Raw genomic sequence first — 25,312 nt, forward strand, 5'->3', positions numbered from 1 at the left:
TAGTAAGACCATATAGGCATCATAAATGGCCTTGTCTCTGCGGGAAGGGAAGCACTCAAATAACAAACTGCAATTTTGCCTCGAGGTGCCTCTGTCTACCATTTGTACAAGCTCAGCTGGACGAAAAGTAAATATTAACCTAAAATCCAGAGGACAGAAAACAAGTTAAGTGGAATAGGACTGTAATGCCAGACAGATTGAATAAGAAAGCAAATTAATTTCCACATCCAATTGCCTCTTGTGACATGAGTGTAGCAAATGAAATTAGATGTGGGTACGCACATTGCAATGTAAATACAGTGTACCACTGCATCAAGAAAGTACATATATTTATATCTTACGTCGCTTACTAAACCATGTTCATTCCAGTCTGACAGCTTACGAAGAAAATGCATTGCATGTCATTGTTTAGTGCCTTACAGTACTGAAGCTACGCTTTCTTTTTACTTCCCTGTCACAATGAACGCAAATATATCCGCAAAATTCCCTGACTGCTCATTGCCAATCCTGCCAAACTATCATCTATCGCTGATAAAATATGATTTTATCATGTATAGTACTCTGATGCCTTGCAATTGCTACCTATTGTAGCTATTGTATGCATTTGTTGTACTTTACTCCTGCAAATGGCGTAATCCTGCATAATGTAGGCCTGGAATCCCCTCATTACCAGTGTGATGCCACCGATTTGTGCATTGTCTCTGTAAAATTCTACCCTGATTGTACAGTCTTCTGAAACCTGTTTCTGATGGAGTTAGTGCTTTACTAGACAATACATAAATAAACAAGCATTGGCTAATCCAATGGGTATTGCTTTAGCTGCCAGTCTTTAGGCTTTCACAATGCTTGTTTTTATTTTGTAATGGTTTTCAAAAACGTTTATGTGCTAGGGGAGGCAGCCGGGTCCTCACCAATATGATCAAAAAAATTGCTAAAAGCAAAACTATTTCTTGTCTCAAAAAAAACTCTTGCTTTATTAGTCCTTGGCAATTTAGTGAACTAAGTTCAGAGCAGAATGCTGTCACTTGCAGTGCGGTTAGCCAGAGGCTGAAGTAGGCTGAACCACTGCTTTTTGCTGTATTGGGTGGAGAAAAATGTGAATATGAATGACAGAACAGACCAATGGCTGAAAGCCCAATGAGTAAGCATCATATATACGCATAATTTAGCAACACTAAAAGGTTTTAGTTAATGCCAAACCTAAAAATAAAAAATAAAAATCAGTTAAGTGCTTTAGCTCATGTTCCCCACTGAACAGTAGTATATTTAAACTACTAAAGCTAATTGTAGTGCTGATTTGTTCTGCCAAAGCCTGACCTATCCTTGATCGCTTTTGCTTCAAATGAAGGCGGTGGCAACTGGCAATATACCATCTAAAATTCGGCCAGGACAGTGAGTGTACACGTTATATATGAGTCCAACTACAGCTATCTGTATGTCACTCTAAAACCGGATTAACTAGATCAAGCCTCCACGCTCTGCTCTTATGTTTCCTCAACACGACAGGGAGACATCCTCATATGACCTCTGGGTGACATGATATGAAGGTCAAATGCATTGCACTTTTGATCAACTTTAACATCAGGCTCTATCTTTATGCGTGGAATTAAGTTACTTTGGATGCATCCAATCATTTTATTACATGTCCCGGAGCAGCCTGGTGTCCAAATATAGGTGAATTGGCGGAGGATGAGTGGAGCGACTTTATTGGGCCCTGAAAAGCTGTGGTCACTAGCAGTAGCCTACATATTTTCATTTGGAAGAAGTTAATTGCGTGGTCCAATGGTGTCATGCACCACAACCAAAATCCTGGTGCCATTTTCTGCAACAGCGTAATGCATTTGTTCTTAATTCTTTTTCTCGCTTTCTTTATTGCTTTTCACATCATTTTCGTTTTGTCTTTCACGGTAATTAAAAACCTGCTCACCTTCCCTTGCTTTACATGTCATGCTACGACTACTTCTTTACACTGGTTTCCTTCTCCCACTCCATCATTGGGTCCAATTCATGTTTAGTAAGATTATTCAACTTCAGTTGCCCGTTTATTATTGATTCTTGTCCTATACATTGGCGCAGAGCCGAGCTCCTACCCTACCGAACGTCATAAAAATGTAGGCCACGCGGCCGAGTCCTTTCTCTGCGCACGTGGGAACGACGCTCTCCTCAGCTGGCGGCGGCGCACAGAGAGAGTGCTGGGCCACGCGCACTCCTCTCACTTCCAGCCAGCCAGTGAACAGGAGCGGTGGCGCAGTGACGGTAGTACTGCGGACGACGTGGTGACGTCTGTGCTCACCTGACGCCAGTAGGAAAGTATATTTTCTGATGTCGCTTTCTCAGGTGTGCTCTAGTGTCACAAGCAAAGTGGTGTAATGGAAGTAATAGGAAACTCAACCTTCAATTATCTTTGTAATCTAGTCAGCGAGCAAAAGTCCTCATCTAAACCGGCTCCCTTAACACCTGTCCGCCCCCTCCCTCTTGTGTCAGCTGTTCACCGTTGATAGATTACTGCAGCCACCTGCTCCTGTGACGCGCTTGTTCTCCTTTATGTCTTTTATCCAAGTATCCCCCTTCTTAACCTTTACTGTTGCACTGCACTTGAGTCCCTGGTATTTACTGTTATTTGTAAAGTGACTGTCATCTTAAGACAAGAGACGTGCCATATAACAATCACAAATAAACACGCAATAATGTGGCAAGTGTTTATATGTAAACCTTATCATCTTGTAATTGTCTGCTTCTTGGTGCAAGCACATAACTTTCTCCTTTCACTGCGCAGTTCCATCACTGTGAAGGAGTTTGGGGCGTGTATATACACGCGCTTTGTCAGACTTCGTCCCTCTGAAGCATGAGTTTTGAAGCCACTACTGTTTGTGTAATAAAATCAGTTAAACATGATGTACATAGTATACATATATATTGTATATATATATATATAGTACTACACACGCTGTGATATTCTATTTATTAACAATTTTGAATGTGGGAAGGGGCCAGAGTTCATAAGGCTTTCTGGACCCCTGCACGTTTATTCTCACTAGGCCTCAGGGAAGATTCCCCATGCTGGAACTGTAGCAAGGAAAAGGGGGACCTAGCACATCTTATCTACTATTGCCCAACACTCAAAATGTTCTGGGAGAAAATCTTTGTTTTCATAAATAAAGCACTGGGCTGCACACTAACAGCTGAATTTTCCTCCCTCGCAACTGCATTGAGGACCACAGAACTAAGATCAGATCATGACAGAGACCTACTAGACCTGCTGCTGACCGCGGCGGTAAAAATGGCCCTAGCCAATTGGAAAGACACAACTAAGACTTCATACAAAGGCTGGGTCAACTGGGTGATGCACCTCAAAGGCGCAGATAACATCGCACTACAGAACTCGCCCTGGAGGCCAGCAACCAGGGGGATATGGAAGTCACTCGACACGTACCTGGACTCTTACGAATCCCCATGAAGCCACTCCGGTTTCCCTCCCCCCCCACTTCTGGGCGGAGGGGTGAGAGAGATCTAACCCTACTACATTGGCCTAAGGGGCGCTGGGGGGGCTGACATGGCTACCAATCTTGCCACAAGCTAACCAGGGGGTGACGGCTCTGAATGAATGTGAGAAGGTGTTTGTTGGTATAATTGCTTTAAATCATGGGTTATTGGGCCACATTTTTTTCACTGCTATGACATTAATGTTTATGCCAAAGCGGTGAAAATAAATGTGGCCCAATGACCTATGTTATTTGGAGCAACTGTACTAAGAAATGTGCATTCGGACCAGGATGGGGTCGCGCAAGGTGGGTGTTAGAAATAATAGTTTTTAAAAAAACGTACCTTTAGCCTCCAGCTGCCGGCCGCTTCCTGCGTGTCGTCACATTTTCAACCTCTCCTCTTCTTGGATCCCGGCAGCCCCTGGGACAGATTCCCATCCAATCCTTGTGGGGATTGGCCCGAGCGTGCTAGAAATACCATCCCCTCAGGCCAGGGACTCTGTGGGGGTTTCTCCAGCCCGGTCGCTCAATGCAGTCGGACTGTAGAAACCTAAGTGCGCATATGTGTTTTGGTTGGCCTGATATGGCCGGCCAAACACACATGAGCACTTCGGTAGTCCACGTAGCACTCCTCCTCCCCCTCCAATGCCTCCGCCCGCCCCTCCCTGCAGCGCTGGCTAAGAGCTGGCAAATGCAAAATAAAACGATGCAAGAACATCGTTTTATTTGACATTTGCTGGCTCTGAACCAGGAAGTGGGGCGACGCTCCTCCACCATTGCGGAGGAGCTGCCGCTGATTCTCATATTTATTACCACAGTGCAAAGGTCATTTTTGAATTTATTACTGCAGTACAGCAATATCGACACGAGAAAAAGGCTTTTTACTGCCTCAAACATTGCATGTTACAATTACTTTACACAGGGAAACAACACTCATTCACTTTAGTTTGATTTATCTTGTTGCAAAAATTTGACTCCTTGCATCCTGGTTTGGTTAACTACGGTTTGTTGAAACAAATACACATGAAACAATGCATTGGCCTAAATCATATATGCAGATGTGCTGAGTATACTATGCCATTTATTGCCGTTGTTGAGGGAGGGTAGGGGCATCATGACTCACTTGAGTCTTTGCCTACCCTGAGTCATGGTTCCTCCCCACACTCACAAAAGGTAACAAATAGCATATTACATTCTACTATCTAAATTATGTGTGTGTATATATATATATATCTATATACCCAAGAGGTTTGCTCAGAAGTCATGCAATGCTGATGTTAAAATGTTCAACTTGTATTACTTACACACAGAGAACTATTCTAAATTAGTATATGGACTTTGTAACCCATGTTGCATAGGTGCTGGAAGTAGGGATGTTGTGGGTGCTGTAGCACCACCAAAATAATTAAACTGGAGTTCAGAGGGTGAATGAACAATAAAGTTGTCTTTAATTTTTGTTTTTATCTTGTCACCCCTGCTATGTGTTCAAAGACAGAGGCCAAATGTCAGGCTACGTCTTCTGACAGTTTGCTACTTATCTAGTAACATGAAACACATTTTTTTGTAATTCTGAAGTGTGACAGAAACAAAGATTTTAATAGGTGCAAAACAAATCAAGACACACTAATTGGTGATTTGCAAATGAAGAATATTTGCTAGAACCTGTGTTCCACATACTATTGTTTGTGTGCTATATTGGTTTATCAGTAAAACGGCATGTTCAGAGCAAATTTTCTTGCCATTTCAAAGGAAAATGTAAATGACAGTGTGCTGCCACTCCATGCTTCAGAAATATATTTGTGCTCTAAATTGCACCACCACTTACACACCTCACCCGTACCACTCTCTTGCTAAATTGGCGTGGATCATTTGCTATACTTGTTGTTTTTGCGGTACTTAGGGCCAGATGTATGACCATCTTTGCATGCGCAAACAGGTTTGCGAACCCCTTTGCACATGCAAAAATAGCATGGGGAATGTACAAACCCTATTTTGCTACTCACAATTTCTTGCGACTCGCTAAATAGGCTTTTGCGACTCGCTATTAGGAAGGGGCGTTCCCTTCCTAATAGCGAGCACAACCCTATGTTGTGTTTGTGTCCGCAAAAGGGAAGGAGTCCCCAGGGGACCCCTTCCCCTTTCCAAACGCAGGGGAAAATATTTTTTAAGGGCAGGCAGAGTGGTCCCAGGGACCACTGCCTGCCCTTAAAAACTTAAACAAAAACGTTTCATTCTCTTTTTTAAATGCATCCCGTTTTCCTTTAAGGAAAACGAACTGCATTAAAAAAAACTGCTTTATTTAAAAGCAGTCCCAGACATGGTGGTCTGCTGAGCCCAGCAGGCCACCATCCCTGGGAGGGCCTGCCATTCCCAGTGGGGTCGCAAATTGCGAGAGGCTCATTAGTAGTCTTGAACCTCTCTATTTGCGACCCCATTGGGAATCGCTAACAGTGTGAAATACACTGTTGTACATTGGTAATAGCGCCTCGCAAATTACGAGTCGCAAAAGACTATTTCCACAGTTGTACATCTGGCCCTTGGATTTTTCACAAACCCTTGAATTCAGAAATGTAACAATTATGGCAGCACCCACTCTGAAAGCTGTTCCTGCACCACTGCCATGTCTTTGCCTTCAGCTGACTTCTCCTTTTTGACTTCCTTTCCCTTCTCTTTGTACAGTCTTACACGGATGTATGACGTTATAACGCATACTTTTACATCGCATGCCTTTACAACGCGGTATTTACAACGAATACCATTACAACGCATAGTGCTTTTGGGTGTTGGATAGTGAATTATTTAATTTACTATTCCAACTCCAGTCCCCGTGGATAGTAGGGAAGGTGTTGGATAGTAAATTAAATATATTCCCTATCCTAGAGCGCCCCCAGCGCAATGCGTTGTAATGGTTTGCGTTGTAAAAGTTGCGTCGTAAAGGCACTGCGTGGTAAAAGTTGCATTGTAAAGGTTGTACACCGTCTTACACCCATGGCACCCTTTCCCCATCTTAGTTTTGCATCCAAATAATGGTACTACTTAAAAACCCCCAAAGCCTTAAGAAACTCGAAGGGCCTTGTTTAGAGATTTCCAGGAAAGCGCGACATCTGCCAAATATTGCCTTATGCCCCCTCTGCAGTATTTAGAACGCCATTGATATCAGTGCACACGTAAGACGGTGGACAAGATGTCCGCCACTTTTTGGGAGATGCCCCACATTTGCCCAACTCTAAAGAAGGCCCAGAATGCCTTCTGGCCAATGAACGATGATGGCCTTCACGTGATATTGAGAAAATGGTATAACACTCTTTCTGGTAAAATAAAACAACAAAATACCTCTGTTTTTGCTGTTGAGGCTCTAAAATATCATAAGTCACTGTTGGATGTCACAAAAACATAACACTAAATCATTTTAGAGTTTTTTTGAGAGCGAAACGGCCTACATCGCCCATACTGAAGATCAGAAAACATTCAAATAATTCCACAACATGCAAGCCGTTTGTAAGCCCCCACCCAAAAAAAATATATAGGCAGGCAACTGATGTGGGTGTTGATTGGTCTTTTGTCTCTCCAGTACTGCCTTTAGGAGACACAGGAGGTTGTTTCCTGGAGGCAGTGGCTCTGATGTTCTGCAAAGCAGGTGAAAAGCAGTCGTGAGGAGGGTGTTTCTGTTTTGAAGGCTTAGTCATTGTTTCAACAGAGGGCAGAGCTCTGCTTTATCCACAAAAGAATTATTTATAGCAAAATACTCAGTCTGCTTAAGGGCTCCAGAGTGGATAGTGACTGGAACGCGTTTTTTGCTTCTCTCGCCTCAATGCACTTCAGCTGTTTATTGTGACGCTTTTCAGTACAGTCAATTGACAGCCTGACCCCTTTATCTTCAGATTTAAAGGCGTGGAGACCAACCCTCCGGTGCGGCGTGAAGATGGAAAATAACACTACAACGATATCCCGGGAGGATCTGGAGGAGCTGAGAGAGGCTTTTAACAAGATAGGTGAGTCCATGGGTGCCTGCAGCCTCTGTCCCTGCGTCATCAAGAAGCGCCCCTTCCTTTCAGCTCATCTGGTTGGGTGAGACATCAGTTGATGCAAACCATTGAGATGTACCCTCTCCTGAAAAGGAAGGGGTTCAGTAAACTTAACCAGCTGATCCTGAGTCCTGAAGTTGTTGTCTTTGCCAGTACCCATTTCATGTGTGAGACAACAACTTGTTATTTTGTTTTTGTCAACTCATGAGTGGTACACAGTTTGTTGCAAATTCATAACACCAAGAGACATTTGTGTATACTGCACATAGGTGCCATTATAGGGATGATTATTAAAATAGGAATGAGCAGGTGTGTAAATGTAATCACAAACCTCTGATTCTCTTAGCTTTGCCTACTTTATGAGATTTAAAAAAAACACATGGCTGCACTCTAATTTCGACAGAAATTGTTGCTCTCAAGTAATTCTCTTGATTTCCTCCTCTAGCCCCCAGTAGCACCTCTGCATGTTGTTCATAGTCTATCTCCAAGGTCAGGCAAATGTGTGTTCCTTTTCTCGGTGCATCTCTAGAGCCCGGTTGATTCTTCACATGGAAAACATGTTTCTATGTAGTAAAATCCTTTTGCTGTCTCCCACTGGATATCTGTGGATATTCGGTGAGTGTTTCCTCCATAAATGGCCAATTACTACAACGTTGTTCTAACAGTTGTACAAGTACCTTTATTGTGACACATTGCATTGTGAATCTTTGTGAATACCCACAGCATTCTGCCTTTGCAGATGTTCCCAACATTTCGAGTCTAACTCATATTGTCCCATGCTTTTCCTGAATTTACACCCATGGGAAATCCTGCCCACCTAGCAGATTTAGCACATTCGTGCATTTTATCTGTGGCTTCAATTAGAACACAGACCCTGATTCAATGAATTTGATTCTGTCATTCGCACTTCAAATCAATCAGATTCGCAAAAATCTGGCCCATTTTCTCTGTGCTCGCCAAATATTCTTACAGAAAATAACATAATTCAAACAAGATTTACAATCACATTCATTTCGCTTGGAAACCCCCTAGCAGCTGGTTGAAGTATTTCCGAGTAGTCGTGCTCAATTTGCTGAATTTGACAGTCTAAGTTGGTGTACCTGTATTCCAGGTTGTAGCGGTCTCTGCTGGAAGATGAACAGACTATCTTCTCAGCTCAACAAGACCTATATAGGTTAAATATTTACACCACTCCCCACTATCGAATGAAACCCATGTTTGTGTGTGTCCAGTTTTCCATATGATGTTTAATATCGGGAGCTTGTCTGTGCCTACGCTATCCCTGTAGTAGTGATCTAGAGAAGTAAACCACATGAAATGTAAGAGAGTTGTGCATGATCAAGTAATGTCCTATAATTGGGACTCTAGGATTAAAACTCTTGCCTCCTACTGAAAGTACCGGTTGAATCATGGTAATACAATTTCTGATGTAACAGAGAAATGATCGTATATTTTTCATATAAACATGCATTTTACTGGTTAGTTCTATTTTAATTCTCACGCAACGCAGATTCATTCACTGGTGAAGTGGTTTCTTGGTGCTTCTAAGAAGAATGCAAAACTGAGCATACCCCAAGGATTCAAACCCAGGACCACACAATTAAGTACATGCCCCAGAGGTGGCTGCTTTTGTCCACTGAGCCGCCAAACACGTTATACTTGGAGGTAAGATAGTGAGAGTTCCATCTGGGAGGCCTGCAGAGTTGTAATCAGTCTCTCTGCAGGCACAGGGGAGCAGTTGTAGAAGAATAAAGCTGGATACTAGGTAGAGGCTGGAGTTCAGAGTACAAACTAAAATAAGATGTATGTTCAACGAGCAGTTCTTATCGGCTGTAAATTCTGTCAATCATTAGAATAGAAGATGTGATATTACATTTTTACAGTTCTACAAATCTCACAACAGATCAAATTTGACACCTTACAGTGTGTGCTATATAGGGTGCCTGGGCGCTATATTGTAATGTGAATTCATACATAACCTCTTGGCCCTTACTAATACTAATAGCACTCCTCTGCAGTTGTGCGGCCATTTGAAGTTCAGTCAGGCCGCATAATAATTCTCTTATACTGCTTAGTCCCTTTACACTTGTATTAGACAGAGCTGCCACAGGTCATATCTATCACCCAGTACTGTACCCTTCCATAGCAACAGAGCACACATCATCAACGAACGGGCATGGCATTACTGAACAGCTTTGCCATATACAGTTGTCTACTGGAGGACTTAAATTTAGTCAACCACTGCAGGTCCCAACTAACTACATACTCTGGCCGTTTCTTATCATCTCACATCAAGAATCATGTCAGGGATGATTGTAGTATTCTTCATCCTAGCAGATCTCCAGACCCTCTCTTACTCCTACCTACGCCTGCTGAGGCATATACAAATCTCAGAATGGATAACCCTATGTGGTAACCATCTAAGTGGATTGTGATCATAAGCAATACTCGAAAAGGAACTGCTGTTCAACACTGCCAGCTTACCAAAAACCATAAACTGTGCATCTATCTCACACCTCTTTAACATGTGAAAAGCGTCCCATAACATTATAACCGCACCTCGGTGGTCCTCACACATGACATGGAAACACTTCCCACCTGGGATCAAAACAAAGACAACTACTTTCAAATCACGTGCCCTCGATGGTGTTGCATGCTACCCATGTAAGCAAGAGCTTCAAAGCCTCACATAGGCGTAGTAAGAACTACATAAGTGTTATACTACAGTACAATGCAACCTAGGTAAAAGTTCAGGATGTTCACATTGCAAAGGTTTATAAACATACCTGCCACAAATCCTTGCAAAGATGAGACCTACTATGGCTGGAACGATTCACATGATACACTCTCAGCAATCCATATGTATTTATTTATTTATTTTATTTAAAGAGTTTTGTATAGTGCGAACGTGACCCTTGGGTATCAGAGCGCTTCACATTACATGAGGTAGTTTAGAGATACATCTTAAATAAGACATTTCACAGTGATATTAGGTAGGTTAATATACAGTCATAAATGTTAACCTAACAATATATATATAAATAGACATATGAGGTAAGTATTTGGATACCTCTTGGAATCAAAGGAGTACTGGAACTTATCCCACATACTAGCTGTTACAGTGGCCTACAAGTGACCTGGTGCAAGATCACTCTTATTCCCAATGGATATTTTTCAACCAAGGGTCTTTAGCTGATAAAGAGTCTGATATGTAGGTAGATATTTGGCAAAGCAGATATATCAAATGTTCCTATTGCGCCCAAGTGCATCTATTGTTTCTTTAGCTGAAGTCTCAAATTCATGCACAAGTTACAGACGTCTGGTGTAAAATATTAGTTTGAAAGCACAAAATGATGTGCCACACTTGTAAGTGTGAGGTGCGATTAAACATCTATTCCTTTGGTACCAACTGGCTACCACTGAAGACTAAAAAACACAGTTAATCTGAAAGCCTCCAATTAGTCACGTGTGGGAGGGCAGGTTTGATAAACAGGCGTGGAGGCTGTATTAAGGGTTTAACAGAAGGAGGTTTATTGATAATTGGATGGGTTGAAAAGTGTTGGGAGGAGTGTCCTTGGTGTTCTTCTTCTTCTGACGACTCCGGTGATGAGCTTGAGGGGGTAGATATGGGAAAAGGTGTGGTCTTGCTCTCTGGATCTTCTGGACCTTGGTGGTCTTCCCGGAGGCTCATAGGAGGATAAAAGAAACAAAATAGTGGAACTGTAAGAATGAGGTTCTGGTAGCAGGAATTCGTTCTCCTTTCACCACACCGTTGTGCACAATCCAGTACGTGTGTGCCAAGTCTAGAAAGGAAGGGGAACCAAGGGCCCAAAACGAGTTCCAGGTAAGAGAAAAGAGGGATTTAGAATTTAAGTGCCTAGGAGAGGGAAGGGAAGGGTGTGCACGGATTCAGCAGGCGTCGATGAACAGTACTATATATATTCTGACCAAACGAAACTGTCGTAGCTCCAAAAGGAATCACAGTACCATTAACGCCCGAGTCACACCCAAGGTTCCCTCCCACTTCTTTCCCCTCCTTCACTCCCAACAACCCCGAGCCGTTAGTACTCAACGGCTCCACCGTAACTCTCCTTAGTTACGGCCGCTCCCCAGACTCCTCCGGACACCACCAGTCCTCGTACCAGCTTTCCTCTCCTTCTTCTGGGTTTCCTGGTGTTCTGGCGTCCGGTAAGTCGGGTCCCGCGTCTTCTTCCTCGGGTCCCGCGTCTTCTCCTTTCCTTTCGGGTCCCGCATCTTCTCAGTGTTCCTCGGGTCCCGCGTCTTCTCCCCCGTCCTCTCCACTCCGGCGTTCTCTGGCTCCTCTTGCGCCAACTCTCTCTGAACCTCCTCTTTTACCCTGCCCGTTTTCTATTGGTACGTGTCCGTCTCTTCCGGTTTGCGTGGGCGGCGCTTCCGGGTCATACCGTTTGGCTTATTCCTGTGGAAACATAGTAGATGCACATGGATTTTGTAGTCCAGTATGGTGTCGCTGCAATGACACCCGTGACTGTTGGTTTCCTGATGGCCCTAATCCAGTAAGTGTCTCTCCCCTCACTGTGTCCTTCTCACATCCCCTTTCCCTTGCTGTCCTCCTTCTAGGGTTTGTACTTTGAGGATATCTAGACGGGTAATCTGCATTCCCTTGATCTTTCCCTTTTCTATGTCTAGTATGGAAACTATAAGTTGTAAGGAGAGAAACCACCTCAGTACCCTCTCGTTGTGACCCTTGTTTCTTGCTAACTATTCTAAAGGTGCGTGATCAGTGAAAAGGGTGAATTCTCTTCCTTCCAAGTAATACCGTAAGGTCTCTATCGCCCACTTGATAGCGAGGGCCTCTTTCTCGATGGTAGCATAGTTCTTCTCTCGAGGAAAGAGTTTTCGCCTAATGTAAAGGACCGGTTTTTCCCATTGTGGTGTTTCTTGAGACAAAACAGCTCCTAGACCCTGGTCCGAGGTGTCCGTTTGCAAAATAAAAGGACGAGAATAATCAGGACTGATTAGGACAGAATCAGAAGTTAGGGATTTCTTTAAGGCCTCAAAGGAGTGCAACACTTCGGTAGGAGGAGATTGTAATATCTCTTCTATTCTGCTATTTTTCTGCAGGAGGTCAGTTAGTGGGGCTGCCATTTGCGAGAATCTAGGTATAAACCTTCTATAATAACCCTACAACCCAAGGAAAGCTCTTAAATCCTTTTTGGTTCTGGGTAATGGTATGTGTGAAATGGCTGATAATTTGGAGGTTTGTGGTCTTATGACTCCTTCCCTAATAGGTACCCTAAATACTTAACCGTCTGAGCAGCCAAATGACTCTTAGCGGGATTGATTCTCAACCCATGTGACCCTAATGTTCGAATGACTTGGGTGAGATGGGTCAGATGTTGCTCCCATGTATCACTGTATATCACAATATCATCAATATATGCACCAGCATATTTTTCATGAGGTCTTAAGATCATGTTCATGGCTCTTTGGAATGTCGCAGGCGCCCCATGTAAACCAAAGGGTAACATTTTAAAGTGGTACAAACCATCAGGGGTTGAGAAGGCCGTCTTCTCTCTGTCTTCTTTTTTTTAGAGGTATATGCCAATACCTTTTGCATAGATCCAGGGTACTAATGTACTTTGGTCTCCCTATTCTTTCCACCATTTCATCCACCCATGGAAGGGGATATGTATCAAACTCAGATATTTTGTTTACTTCCCAAAAAATCTATACAAAATCTTACAGAACCATCTGGCTTAGGGACAAGGACAATGGGTGAGTTCCATTCGCTTGTAGATGGTTCTATAATGTCCATCTGCAACATCTTTTGTATTTCCTCTTTTATAATCTGACGGCGGGGTTGTGGTATGCGGTATGGTCTTAATCTAACCCGCTTACCAGGTGGGGTTATAATGGTGTGTTCAATGAGAGTGGTCCTTTCTGGTGTGGTAAATAAATAAATAATACCTCTATTTTTGAATGGATAAATGAATAACAGATAGCTCAATAAATAAGAGTCAAGATTCGAGGTAGTAGGAGTTTTGCAGGTTTAATACAGCATAAAGGACAGGAACAGGACAACCTGCACAGGAATAGGATGGCAGGGCCCAGCAGCTGCCGGGGCTGGATCTGGGATGAGCGCGCTAACTTTTAATAACAATACACAAGTATATATACTAAAACAGTTACATTACAGTGCATACAATAGGCGGAGCAGTGGGTGTGGTCAATAGCAGTCGCGAAAGATAAGGGTGAAAGTAGGTGTAACAGGAGGCGTATACATAGACATGTGATGTAAACGTAACAGAATATGTCATAAATGGGGCGGAAACATGGAGGGGGCTACCTAAGGAGCCGGGACCTCTAACCTAATGGTGCGCGCAAACTGACAATGATGTGTTACTAGGAGAAGCTGGGGGCTATGAACTCTGTGCTAGGAGCAGAGACTAAAGTCTGGAGAGTCAGGGCGACATGTACCTAAACAGTATCTAGTATCTGATGTTTAGAGAACATGTTGATATAAACTAAGAATCAGGAAGGGAAAGGCTAACAGACTCTAAGACTGGAGCATGCATTATTCTACATGTAGTGCGTGATGAAGAATATTAAATGACCATTAAATGCAGTATTTCTCTTACATGGAGACGTAAAGGCTAGACAATGACGGAAACTATTGATGCGATTCAGTAGCTTAGGAATGCAGAGAAGGAGGACCGGACTGATAACTAGAATCATAACATACTCTTGGCAGACTCAGAGGCAGAGCCAGGCTGAACCGGGCACTGTGAGGCAGGAAGTAAGTGAAGGGTCAGGAACACAGGTGGGGGCTGTATCGCTCCTCAGCGAGGCTCAGGAGACAGGAGCCGAATCTGGTGTCCGGGCCCTTTTGAGGCCTAGAAACGGGGACTTTACAATGAAATATCGTGCACACTGAGAAACGTGGCAACGTAACTTTACATAGGCCTGATATTCGTAGTATTCACGAGAACTGGAAACTGGCATACTAGAGATGGACACAACTGTAATTGCGTCTTTAATCAAACATGGGGAATACATATGCATATTAATCATGCACACATAACATGAGACGGAGGACACGTAGGGACACAGAACATGGCAAAATTTACTTTTCCACATTCCCTCCTTGTCACTACGTTTCCATCAGGAAACATCAATATTCATGATACCATCTATCATTTCATACAGTATCATTTGCTCGTCTCGAATTGTCTTGGAACGGGATTTAGAACGGGGCTTGGGACTAGGAATACAAGATGTAGCACAAATGCCGCAAATCGCAGGGCCACATTGTATACAGAGGCAGCAACTGAATATGATCGCTACTGCAATACCTAGAAAGGACAATACTTTCCATCCCCAGGCGGAAATTATATTCCAGAACCAACCGGACCATGTCCAGGTGCCTGGATCCTGGTGTAACAGATGGGCAATTTTATGGAGTCTGGTTATAGCTGAATAAACAGACGGCGCGTTATTAGGAATGAAAATGCAGCAACTAGATCCGATGACTCTACATGCCCCGCCCCTATCGGCCAGTATGACGTCAAGGACGAGACGATTCTGGAGCACGACAAATCTCATAGCAGATTGCTCTTCGGTTAAGTTACCGAGGGCAGAGGCAGTCTCATTCACTACTGCTTCAAGGGTTCTTGTTAACCTACGTATTAACTTACTATTCTGGATAGGTCCTATAAAGAAGAAGAAACCTCTATTGAAATCTGTATATTGTTCTAGAGCAGTTTCAGTATAATCGACAATTGGGGACTCGATCTCCCTTCTATGTCTAAAGTGTACTAGATGTGTGTTTCTATGATAATCGGACGGGGCTAGGAAAACTGGTGGCAGTAGGAAGGCAATGTAACAGGTTCCCTCCCAATCGAGGGGCAGACGAACATATGCGGTCTGACCACAAACAAAATAAGAATGACGTGAAGCTTTGAAAATAGATTTCCTACTGTCACTATACTTGACAATAGTAGTACAATCACTATGTCCTACATGTACGGAACCATAATTTCTGACACATAATTCGCCTTTGACTGGTAATACTGAAATAGCAGGTAAGTCTGGAATAGGATCAGACTGAACATTCAGGACCATGAAATTCGAAGAATAATTACCTAGATTATAAACTTCATTCTCTAGATCTAACCCTGTTCTGTGGGGAAGACCTTGCTTGTCTGGAAAACATGTACTGTTAAGAAAAGACATATCTGTTGAGGATGACGTTAACGTGGACCATGCTCCACACGAACCATTATGTGAAAATGGATAAGGAAAGAGTGGCAGAACTCCCTTCGGTGTCTGGAAAGGGGGGAGTCGACCACACACCCAACAATTAGTGGCATTGCTGGTCTGGTGTGAGTAATGTAACATGCGGATAAAGGAATTATTACGCATAGCGAGACGATAAGAGAGTTCATGAGGAGGCAGATCACTAAACGTGTGCTCTACTGTAACATTAGCAGACTTATTTACATGGGAAACTGGAAAATACAGATAAAATGCATAACTTGTGCAGGAAATCATAATGCTGAGAAACAATATGAAACTTAGGAAAACGATACATCGGATTGAGTTTTGACTAACTCTCTCACTATGGGGGTCTATTTTATTCATGTCAGAAACCGGTCTAACCGTTTCACCTAGGGGAGGACTTAGACAATCAAACTGGCTGACTTATTTTACTAGACCTTAGTTTAAGCTTATACTCCTGCTGCGGAGTTTTCTCTAACAGGGAAGGGTTCGTGTCAATGTCTTTTGCGGGACAGTCCTTAAGAATAGTACTTTGGCAGTATTTCAAATCCTCGGAAATGTTCTTTGAAACGGGTTTCAGTCCATAAAACTTTTTGATATGCGAAAGATGCACCCAGCCTTTTCTCCCCTCCAACTTCACGGCTGTACGGGTGGTTAGGAGGACCTGTCGGGGTTCTTTCCAGCGAGGCTCCACCGGACTTGAACGATCAAAGTTCCTCACAAGAACCATGCAACCAGGAACGATTTCATGCGGTGCCACCTCGGTATTGTCTGGAAATGCGGCGGCAACCTGTGAACGACAAGAGTGTAGGGCAGACATCAAGGAAGCTAGGTAATCTGTCAGCATATTACTTGAAACATCGGTAATACTTCGGGGTCTAGGTGTGCCCCACATGTTAGGGGGGCGGCCGAACACGACCTCGTACGGGGACAGACCTGATCTGGAATGTGCGACCATGCGCATGTAAAATAAAGCGACTGGCAGAGCTACTAGCCAGTCCACACCTTTCTCTTGACATACTTTTGCAATACGGATTTTCAGGGTCTGATTATGTCTCTCTACGAGACCGGCTGCTTCAGGATGGCGTACACAATGGAACTTCCACTGGTACCCTAACAACAGGGAAACGTGTTTCATCAACTCAGATGAGAATGGCTGGCCGTTATCAGAATATACGACCCTTGGGAGTCCATAACGGGGGAAGAACTCACGAACCAACTGCTTGGCAGTAGTCGTGGCTGTGTAATCTGGGACTGGATATGCCTCTGTCCACCTGGACAAAGCGCATACAACTACAAGAACATACTTGAAACCTCGACATCGCTCCATCTGAATATAATCCATTTGGAGGACTTCAAAAGGGTGGTCAGGGGGCTGGAATCCACCTTGTTCCACCGGGACACTTTTACCTGGATTGAACTGGCAACATATCATACAGGTACGGACTTTTTGCTTGGCTGCAGCTCGTAAATGCTTGTTGAACCAAATGTTCTGGATACTGTCTAACATAGCTTTTTCTCCTAAATGTGCTGGACTATGTGCGGTATTAATAATGACTTGAACCATAGAGTCGGGGAGAAACCATGTGGCTTTACCCTTCGTTACCCATCCCTGATCTGTCTGGACCCCTCCTTGTTCGGACCATTTCTTGATTTCATCGGGAGTAGCATGTAACTGGATATCTATGACGTCTTGAGTAGGGTCCTTAACTGTCATACATGTAGTCGGATCTGGAATATGTGTCTGTGTCGGATTAACTGGAATGTCTGGAGTCTGTGCTGTAAGCTTGGCTGTGCGATCTGCTAGATCATTACCTTGGGAAATAGTGTCAGTAACTTTCGTATGTGCTTTGCACTTCATGATAGCGATGGATGTCGGTAAATGTATGGCATCTAACAGAGCCTGAATAAGGAGACCATGCTGAATCTTGGTTCCATGAGAAGTCATGAAACCTCTCTCCTGCCAGAGCACTCCAAAGTCGTGTACGACTCCAAATGCGTAGCGTGAATCTGTATAAACATTAACTTTCAGGTTCCTGGCGTGTATGCAGGCTTGAGTCAGAGCAACTAGCTCTGCTGCTTGAGCAGACAGGGTGTCAATACGGTGTGTCTCTATAACTTCGGTGTCAGTAGTCACTGCATACGCGGCTACTAATTCTCCTGTACTTGTTCTCATACATGAACCATCCACATAAAGTGTCAGGTCAGGATCTGGTAATGGAATATCTGTCAGATCTTGTCTCGGCTTAGTCATAGTGTTAACTACTTCCACACAGTCATGTGTGGCAGGATTGGAATTAACTGACGGTAGCAGTGTAGCAGGATTTAGAACGTTGCAGCGTCTGATTTCTATGTGTGGCTGGAACAGTGTCAATTCATAACCTGTTAAACGTGCAATTGTCAAGTGCTGAGTCTGTGTTCGGTTTAAAAGAACTTCCACGGAGTGTGGAACTTGTACTGTCAAGGAGTGTCCTAATACTATGGAATCACTTTGTCTGATAGCTAGTGCTGTGGCTGCAACTGACTTGAGGCACGCAGGCAGAGCCTGGGCTACAGGATCTAGTGTGCTCGAGAAATAAGCACAAGGCTTGTATTGTCCTGCTTGATCTTGTGTGAGAACAGATAATGCTGTACCTTCACGTTCTGTGACGAAAAGTGTAAAAGGCTTACTGTAGTTCGGTGTTGCTAGAACTGGAGCTTGGCATAAAGCTTTCTTTAACTCATTGAAACTAAGTGTATGTTCAGATGTCCAAGGGAGGACAGTCGATACGGCTGCCTCCTGTGTCGTTAACTGTATCAGTGGTTTAGCTAGAAATGCATACTGAGGAATCCATTGTCGACAATAAGAAGTAAGGCCGATAAAAGCACGTACCTCCTTCTGGGTCTTGGGCTGAGGAAGACTCGTTATTAACTGGATACGATCTGGTGTCAACTGCCTACCCCTCTTGGACAGTAAGTGGCCTAAATAGATCACTTGCTGGACACAGAATTGAAGCTTCGAAGGGGACACCTTGTGCCCCATCTCGGCTAGGAAATACAAAACTGTAAGGGATGCTTGCTCGCAAGCACGTTCAGAACGGGCTGTGATCAGTAGATCATCGACATACTGGAGCAGGGCAGTGTCAGTTGGCATGTGAATGTTGTCTAGTTGTCTCTTAAGTGCTTGACTGTAAATACTAGGACTTTCTGTGAAACCTTGAGGAGCGCGTGTGAACTTATAGCTCCTTCCATTTAAACAAAATCCGAAAAGAAACTGGCTGTCTGGATGAATGGGAACACTGAAAAACGCGTTCTTGAGGTCTATGACTGTAAAAAATGAAGCTTCGGAATCAATGGCTGTCAATAGGGAAGAGATATCTGGGACAACTGGGTACTGGGGAATAATACATTTATTGAGTTCTCGAAGGTCAATCACTAATCGATATACTGGGGGTGCATTTGGATCAGTACGTTTCATGACGGGAATGATCGGAGAATTACATACATTGGAGTCAGTTTCTACAACTACTCCTTGAGCCATGAGCTCGTCAATAATTTTGGATAAGGCTGCTACAGCCTCAGGTGGCAATCTGTACTGTCTGATTCGTGGTAACACTACACCTGGCTTGAGAGTCACACGATGGGGTGTGATTTGCATATAACCAACATCAGTTGGACCTTGCGCCCATAAATGCTGCGGAACATTAGACAATCATGGATCAAAATCTCGTAATACATGGTGACCCTTGAAGTCACGTAAGAATAATCGTATTCCCTCGGGGGAACAGCAAATAACTGCACCTAACTCTTTCAGTGTCTTAATGCCTAATAAATTTTCTGGACATGACTTCGTAAGTAACTGATCAGTAGTGCTGGACAGTGGACCCACTTCTAGAGTAACTGGCTTAGATATCTCGTTCACGATAGGCTTTCCTGAAAATCCAAGGGAAACATTTCTAGAGCCTGAGAGCGGAGCCCCTGGAACTTCGGCGTGACTGATGGTGGTCCTACTTGCCCCTGTATCAATCCGGAACTTTCTGTCTTTCCCTAATACTTGACTATGCACATAAGGACCTTCTTGATCTACAGGAATCTCGATGAGAGGCAAGCCTACCTCCCTCTCTAGGCTGTTTCATGAATATGGCTGGTACTCTGGATACTCGGACTGTGCATACTGGTACATCTGTTGTGTAACATGCTGTGTTGCAGCAATAGGCTGCGGTACTGTAACTGTCTGTGGTGCATTCTGTGGCTGGGGAGTCTGTGTAACTTGTTCTTGTCTAGGCGGACGTGGTCTTTCTTTAGTCTTACCGGTAGCTATGTTGTGTTTCAGAACTGCACACTCGTTTATAAAATGACCTGGCTGTTTACAATAATTGCAGTTTCCTTTAACGGGAGCTGCAGGATGACTGGCTTGATTCGGACCCCTCTTCTGACTGTCTTGAGGAACAGATTGTGCAACTAGTACTTTCATTTTCGTGTCTTTCATATGTTTTCTCTCATGTTCTTGCTCTTCTCTGATTCTATTCTGGTGGTACTGAAGCATCTGCAACATCTGGGACGGGGTACTAGCTTGCCACGTACTTTCGACTTTCAAAACTCGATTCTTAACTTGTGGACTTGAGTTCTCGACTAATTTAGTAACAAAAAGATGAGGGTATGACTCGCTACTTGTCTTGAGGCCACTGTTGATACTAAAGCATTTCTCAAATCTAGAATAAAAATCACTAGTGTCTTCATCTTGTTTCTGTTTACAGGCTGAGATTGCATCCCAGTCTTCCTTTCTAGTGGCCAATAATCTGGGCAAAACTTGTATTAATAATTCTGGTAATTCTTTACATTTCTCTCCAAGACCGGTACCTGGTACTCGTATCTTGTCTTCAGCTTCTAGAACTGCCCAATCGATCTTTTTCTCTCCCACCTCCCAATCTTTTTCCTTGAGTTTCTCATATACCCCTGCGGGCAATAGGACTTTTACCATTTTAATGATATCTGGATACGTGTATTCTCCCATACGGAGCATGTCTTTTAATTCTCGGTGGAACCCTGCTGGATCTTTGTCATGACAAGGAATTAATTTCTTCATCTCTAAGAGTTCCATCTTTGTAATCGGGGTGTAAACAAACACTCGTTGCATTTCACCATCTGTTGTCCTAACTGGGTGTACTTCTCGTAACGGATTCTGTCTGTCTATGTAAAAGGGTTTACTTTCTGGGGGTGAGACATGAACAAAATGCGGGTTCAAAAACGTTCTATATTTGTGGCGCTGTTCTAGAATGACACTAATTAAATCGGTACCTAGACCTTTCCATCTATACTGGAGTAACTCGTTCAGGACATCGTGTAACGGACCTGGATCAGAATGTTGACCCTCATACAATGTAATGAGGTGCTGGATCATATACATACCCACCAGTCGTTGCTCGGCTGGGGGCAGTTTCAGAAACATTTGTGCCACTATTTCGTCTGGAAAAGTGGTAGAATCAGTAATCCATCGGACTGCTGATCGGGCTAATTCTTGTTCATTCATAGTACTTAATTCACTATAACCGGTTCGTGATTTCAGAATATGATCGTAGCTTGAAATACTTGTTCTAGAGAACCTTGTTCTGGTGCTAGATGATGAAGAACTGACTTGTGTTCTAGGCGTAAATGGCGATCTGGAAATCTAGATTTTCCTACATACGCTATTCTGGCGGGATTCTCGTCCTCTACCTCTTCCGTAGAGTCATTTTCTTTCTCGCTTACTTGTGCTGCTTTACGTTGGTCGTGTAACCTTATTATTTCCTTACGAATTTTCTTGTACATACTCTCTATACTACTGATAGTTCTGTGCTTACCCTCGGCTATATTGTCACTCCACCTTGTCAGAGTTCTCATTTCGACCGGATCTTTAGTCGGGTAATCTTGTTCTCTTATTAGACAATTAATCAGAAACTTTAATAACATAAGCTGGATTTCAGCTTTTCTTTGAGACATGGCTTCGCTAATACTTTCTGGATCATTCCCTGTGCGGATGAAACGATATATTCTGTCTAGATCTTCTTTCATGTCCGGTAGGGTGTCCAAATACCCGGTCACCCGTCTGACACGTACGGAATATATAACCGTACTATCATCACCTGTAACTGGATCATAACGGCATTCAGTGAGAGCTCGTCGGATATCTGCAACGGACTGATATCTGGGCGTACGCTGTAACGCACATTCATGTAACTCGGCCAACGTTCTACGTTGGTGTGGTGGCGGGGTACCAGGAGGACCTCCTCCTGCGGCCCCTAAACTGGAATCGTCGACTGATACTCTTCGTGCTGGCAGAGTAGGAAATTGTAATGTAGGCTGGACCTGGGGTACCGTAGCAGGTACTGCCAAAGGTGCCCCGGTGTCTGGAGGAGCAGGAATTGCATGATTTACAGGAGCTGGTGGAACAGGATTTGCATATTCCGGGACTGTGTCGTCCAAGTAGGACGAAATGAAAATATCAGCTGCGGTCGGTTTGTGACGTAGCTTGGTCGGAACTAATGGCGGCGGAAAATTACTGGATGCCTCTGGGGTCGCCTTCGGCAAGCCCTCGGCAAGAAGAGGATACATACCCTTAATAAGGGCATTCCTCTGTCTGTCTGACTGTTCGGTTTTAACTCGTTCACCTATCTCGATTAATTCCTTTTCCTGGGCTCGTTCTAAGGATTCTCTACTTAATTCTGACTTTCTGATTTCTTTTTCGGTTCTTTTATGAGATTCTTTGCGCCATAACTCGATGGCATCTTTCTGGGACTGTCTGGCTTTCTTTTTCCATAATGCTTCTTCTACTCTCATGATGCACTCGGCATCCCACGTACCTGATACGGGCCATCTATACTTTTCTTCTAACTCTTTGGTATACTCTACCCATAAATCTAGATATAATATGGCACTTATGCCATGCTTCTGATACATAAAATGACCTGGACTGTCCCTAGGCGGGACAGGAACTGCTGCTTCTAACAGACCTTTTCTGGTTTTTAACTGACGGAGTTTAGAGAATAAAGGCATGACTGAACTGTAATCTAGACACAATACAATACACAATGAACACGATAATTACTCCACATTCATACCACGACATTGAAATACATGAAGAACATTTAAAATAACAGTTCGAACAGAATACTACCTGGAATACTGAGAACAGAACACATGAATTTTCTCGAGAACAGAACTGACTAGAACAGAAACTAGATGCACTGCTAAAACAGTACGAAACTTACCGGTCTCATAAAGAGACACGTCAGGACCCGCATCCACCGAAGTGGACACTTCGTTTTGGGTCTGTGTACTACCAAAACCCACGGACCAGAGACAATTAGATTGACCCTGTCTAGATACTACCCCAGCAACGGTACTCACCGGGCAGCAAGAACGGAAGGCCTCGGACTGGACTGGACTGCTTCGACGCCGGACGGACGAACTTCGGACTTCAGTTACGGGTGGGCCTCCGGATACCTCGGACCTTGGACTCTCGGCTTGGGCTCTGGTCGGGACTCGCCGCGTTCCTCCACCGCCTCGTCTGGATGCTGGACCGCCACCTCCGTCTCCTCCGTGGGCCTGAGGGATACTTGAAGCAGAAATATCTGCACGTGCACGGTATGGTTCCGTCACGGCTGCAGAGGGTCAGGGGGCCGGCGTGGCTTCACCGGCGCGTGGGGAAAGGGCAAGTCCCTATTCGGGCGCCATTATGTGGTAAATAAATAAATAATACCTCTATTTTTGAATGGATAAATGAATAACAGATAGCTCAATAAATAAGAGTCAAGATTCGAGGTAGTAGGAGTTTTGCAGGTTTAATACAGCATAAAGGACAGGAACAGGACAACCTGCACAGGAATAGGATGGCAGGGCCCAGCAGCTGCCGGGGCTGGATCTGGGATGAGCGCGCTAACTTTTAATAACAATACACAAGTATATATACTAAAACAGTTACATTACAGTGCATACAATAGGCGGAGCAGTGGGTGTGGTCAATAGCAGTCGCGAAAGATAAGGGTGAAAGTAGGTGTAACAGGAGGCGTATACATAGACATGTGATGTAAACGTAACAGAATATGTCATAAATGGGGCGGAAACATGGAGGGGGCTACCTAAGGAGCCGGGACCTCTAACCTAATGGTGCGCGCAAACTGACAATGACGTGTTACTAGGAGAGGCTGGGGGCTATGAACTCTGTGCTAGGAGCAGAGACTAAAGTCTGGAGAGTCAGGGCGACATGTACCTAAACAGTATCTAGTATCTGATGTTTAGAGAACATGTTGATATAAACTAAGAATCAGGAAGGGAAAGGCTAACAGACTCTAAGACTGGAGCATGCATTATTCTACATGTAGTGCGTGATGAAGAATATTAAATGACCATTAAATGCAGTATTTCTCTTACATGGAGACGTAAAGGCTAGACAATGACGGAAACTATTGATGCGATTCAGTAGCTTAGGAATGCAGAGAAGGAGGACCGGACTGATAACTAGAACCATAACATACTCTTGGCAGACTCAGAGGCAGAGCCAGGCTGAACCGGGCACTGTGAGGCAGGAAGTAAGTGAAGGGTCAGGAACACAGGTGGGGCTGTATCGCTCCTCAGCGAGGCTCAGGAGACAGGAGCCAAATCTGGTGTCCGGGCCCTTTTGAGGCCTAGAAACGGGGACTTTACAATGAAATATCGTGCACACTGAGAAACGTGGCAACGTAACTTTACATAGGCCTGATATTCGTAGTATTCACGAGAACTGGAAACTGGCATACTAGAGATGGACACAACTGTAATTGCGTCTTTAATCAAACATGGGGAATACATATGCATATTAATCATGCACACATAACATGAGACGGAGGACACGTAGGGACACAGAACATGGCAAAATTTACTTTTCCACACTGGGGACGTGGAAAAAACTGGGAAAAGGGGCTGTAACACCTTAGTCAGGTCTTCCTTCAAGGCACATGGCAAATCAGGATCAATACACGGAGGGAACAGTGGGGTTTGTGGTTCAACACTATTTACTGACACCGGAACAGGCCCTTCCCATTTCTTAAGCAAATTCACATGATAGATTTGGGATGTTTTTTTGTTGGTATCTATTTCTATGCAATAGGTCACCGAGGTTATCTGTTGGATTACTCTATAGGGTCCCTGCCACTGTCCTAATAGCTTTTGATCCGATGAAGCCATCATAAGCAATACGAGGTCCCCTGCTTGAAAAGACCTAGGTTTAGTCCCTTTGTTGTATTGTTTCTTTTGGGCGACCTGTGCGTTTTCCAGATTGTTTCGGACAATGTTTCTGATTTGTCTCAAATGGGTTTTTAGGTTGGAGACATATTCAGGAAGGGGTTTTGTGTCGTTTTGTTCAGTTTCCCAGTGTTCCTGGGCCATGTCAAGCAATGTACTGGGCTTATGACCATACAATAACTCAAAGGGGGAATACCCGGTACTTTTCTGTTCCTTACATCTAATGGCGAATAGGGCCAAAGGAAGGATGTCTTCCCATTTTCGGGCTTCTAGGTCCAACAGCTTTTTCAGGGTGGTCTTAATGGTAGC

General features: G+C 43.9%; 1 protein-coding gene across 2 annotated transcripts in view; it reads left to right on the forward strand.

Annotated features, from left to right (window-relative positions):
• Positions 1 to 25,312, forward strand: part of PLS1 (plastin 1) — a 470,894-nt gene that overhangs the window by 201,470 nt on the left and 244,112 nt on the right. For both annotated transcript variants that reach the window (XM_078666421.1, XM_078666420.1), the window contains exon 2: positions 7,364 to 7,474. In XM_078666421.1, the coding sequence (XP_078522547.1) occupies positions 7,405 to 7,474 (70 nt within the window). In that variant the 5' untranslated portion in view covers positions 7,364 to 7,404. The remainder of the gene's footprint in view (positions 1 to 7,363; positions 7,475 to 25,312) is intronic.

This window comes from Lissotriton helveticus, chromosome 11 (genome assembly GCF_964261635.1).
Source record: "Lissotriton helveticus chromosome 11, aLisHel1.1, whole genome shotgun sequence".
In the NCBI taxonomy this organism is placed as follows: Eukaryota; Metazoa; Chordata; class Amphibia; order Caudata; family Salamandridae; genus Lissotriton; species Lissotriton helveticus.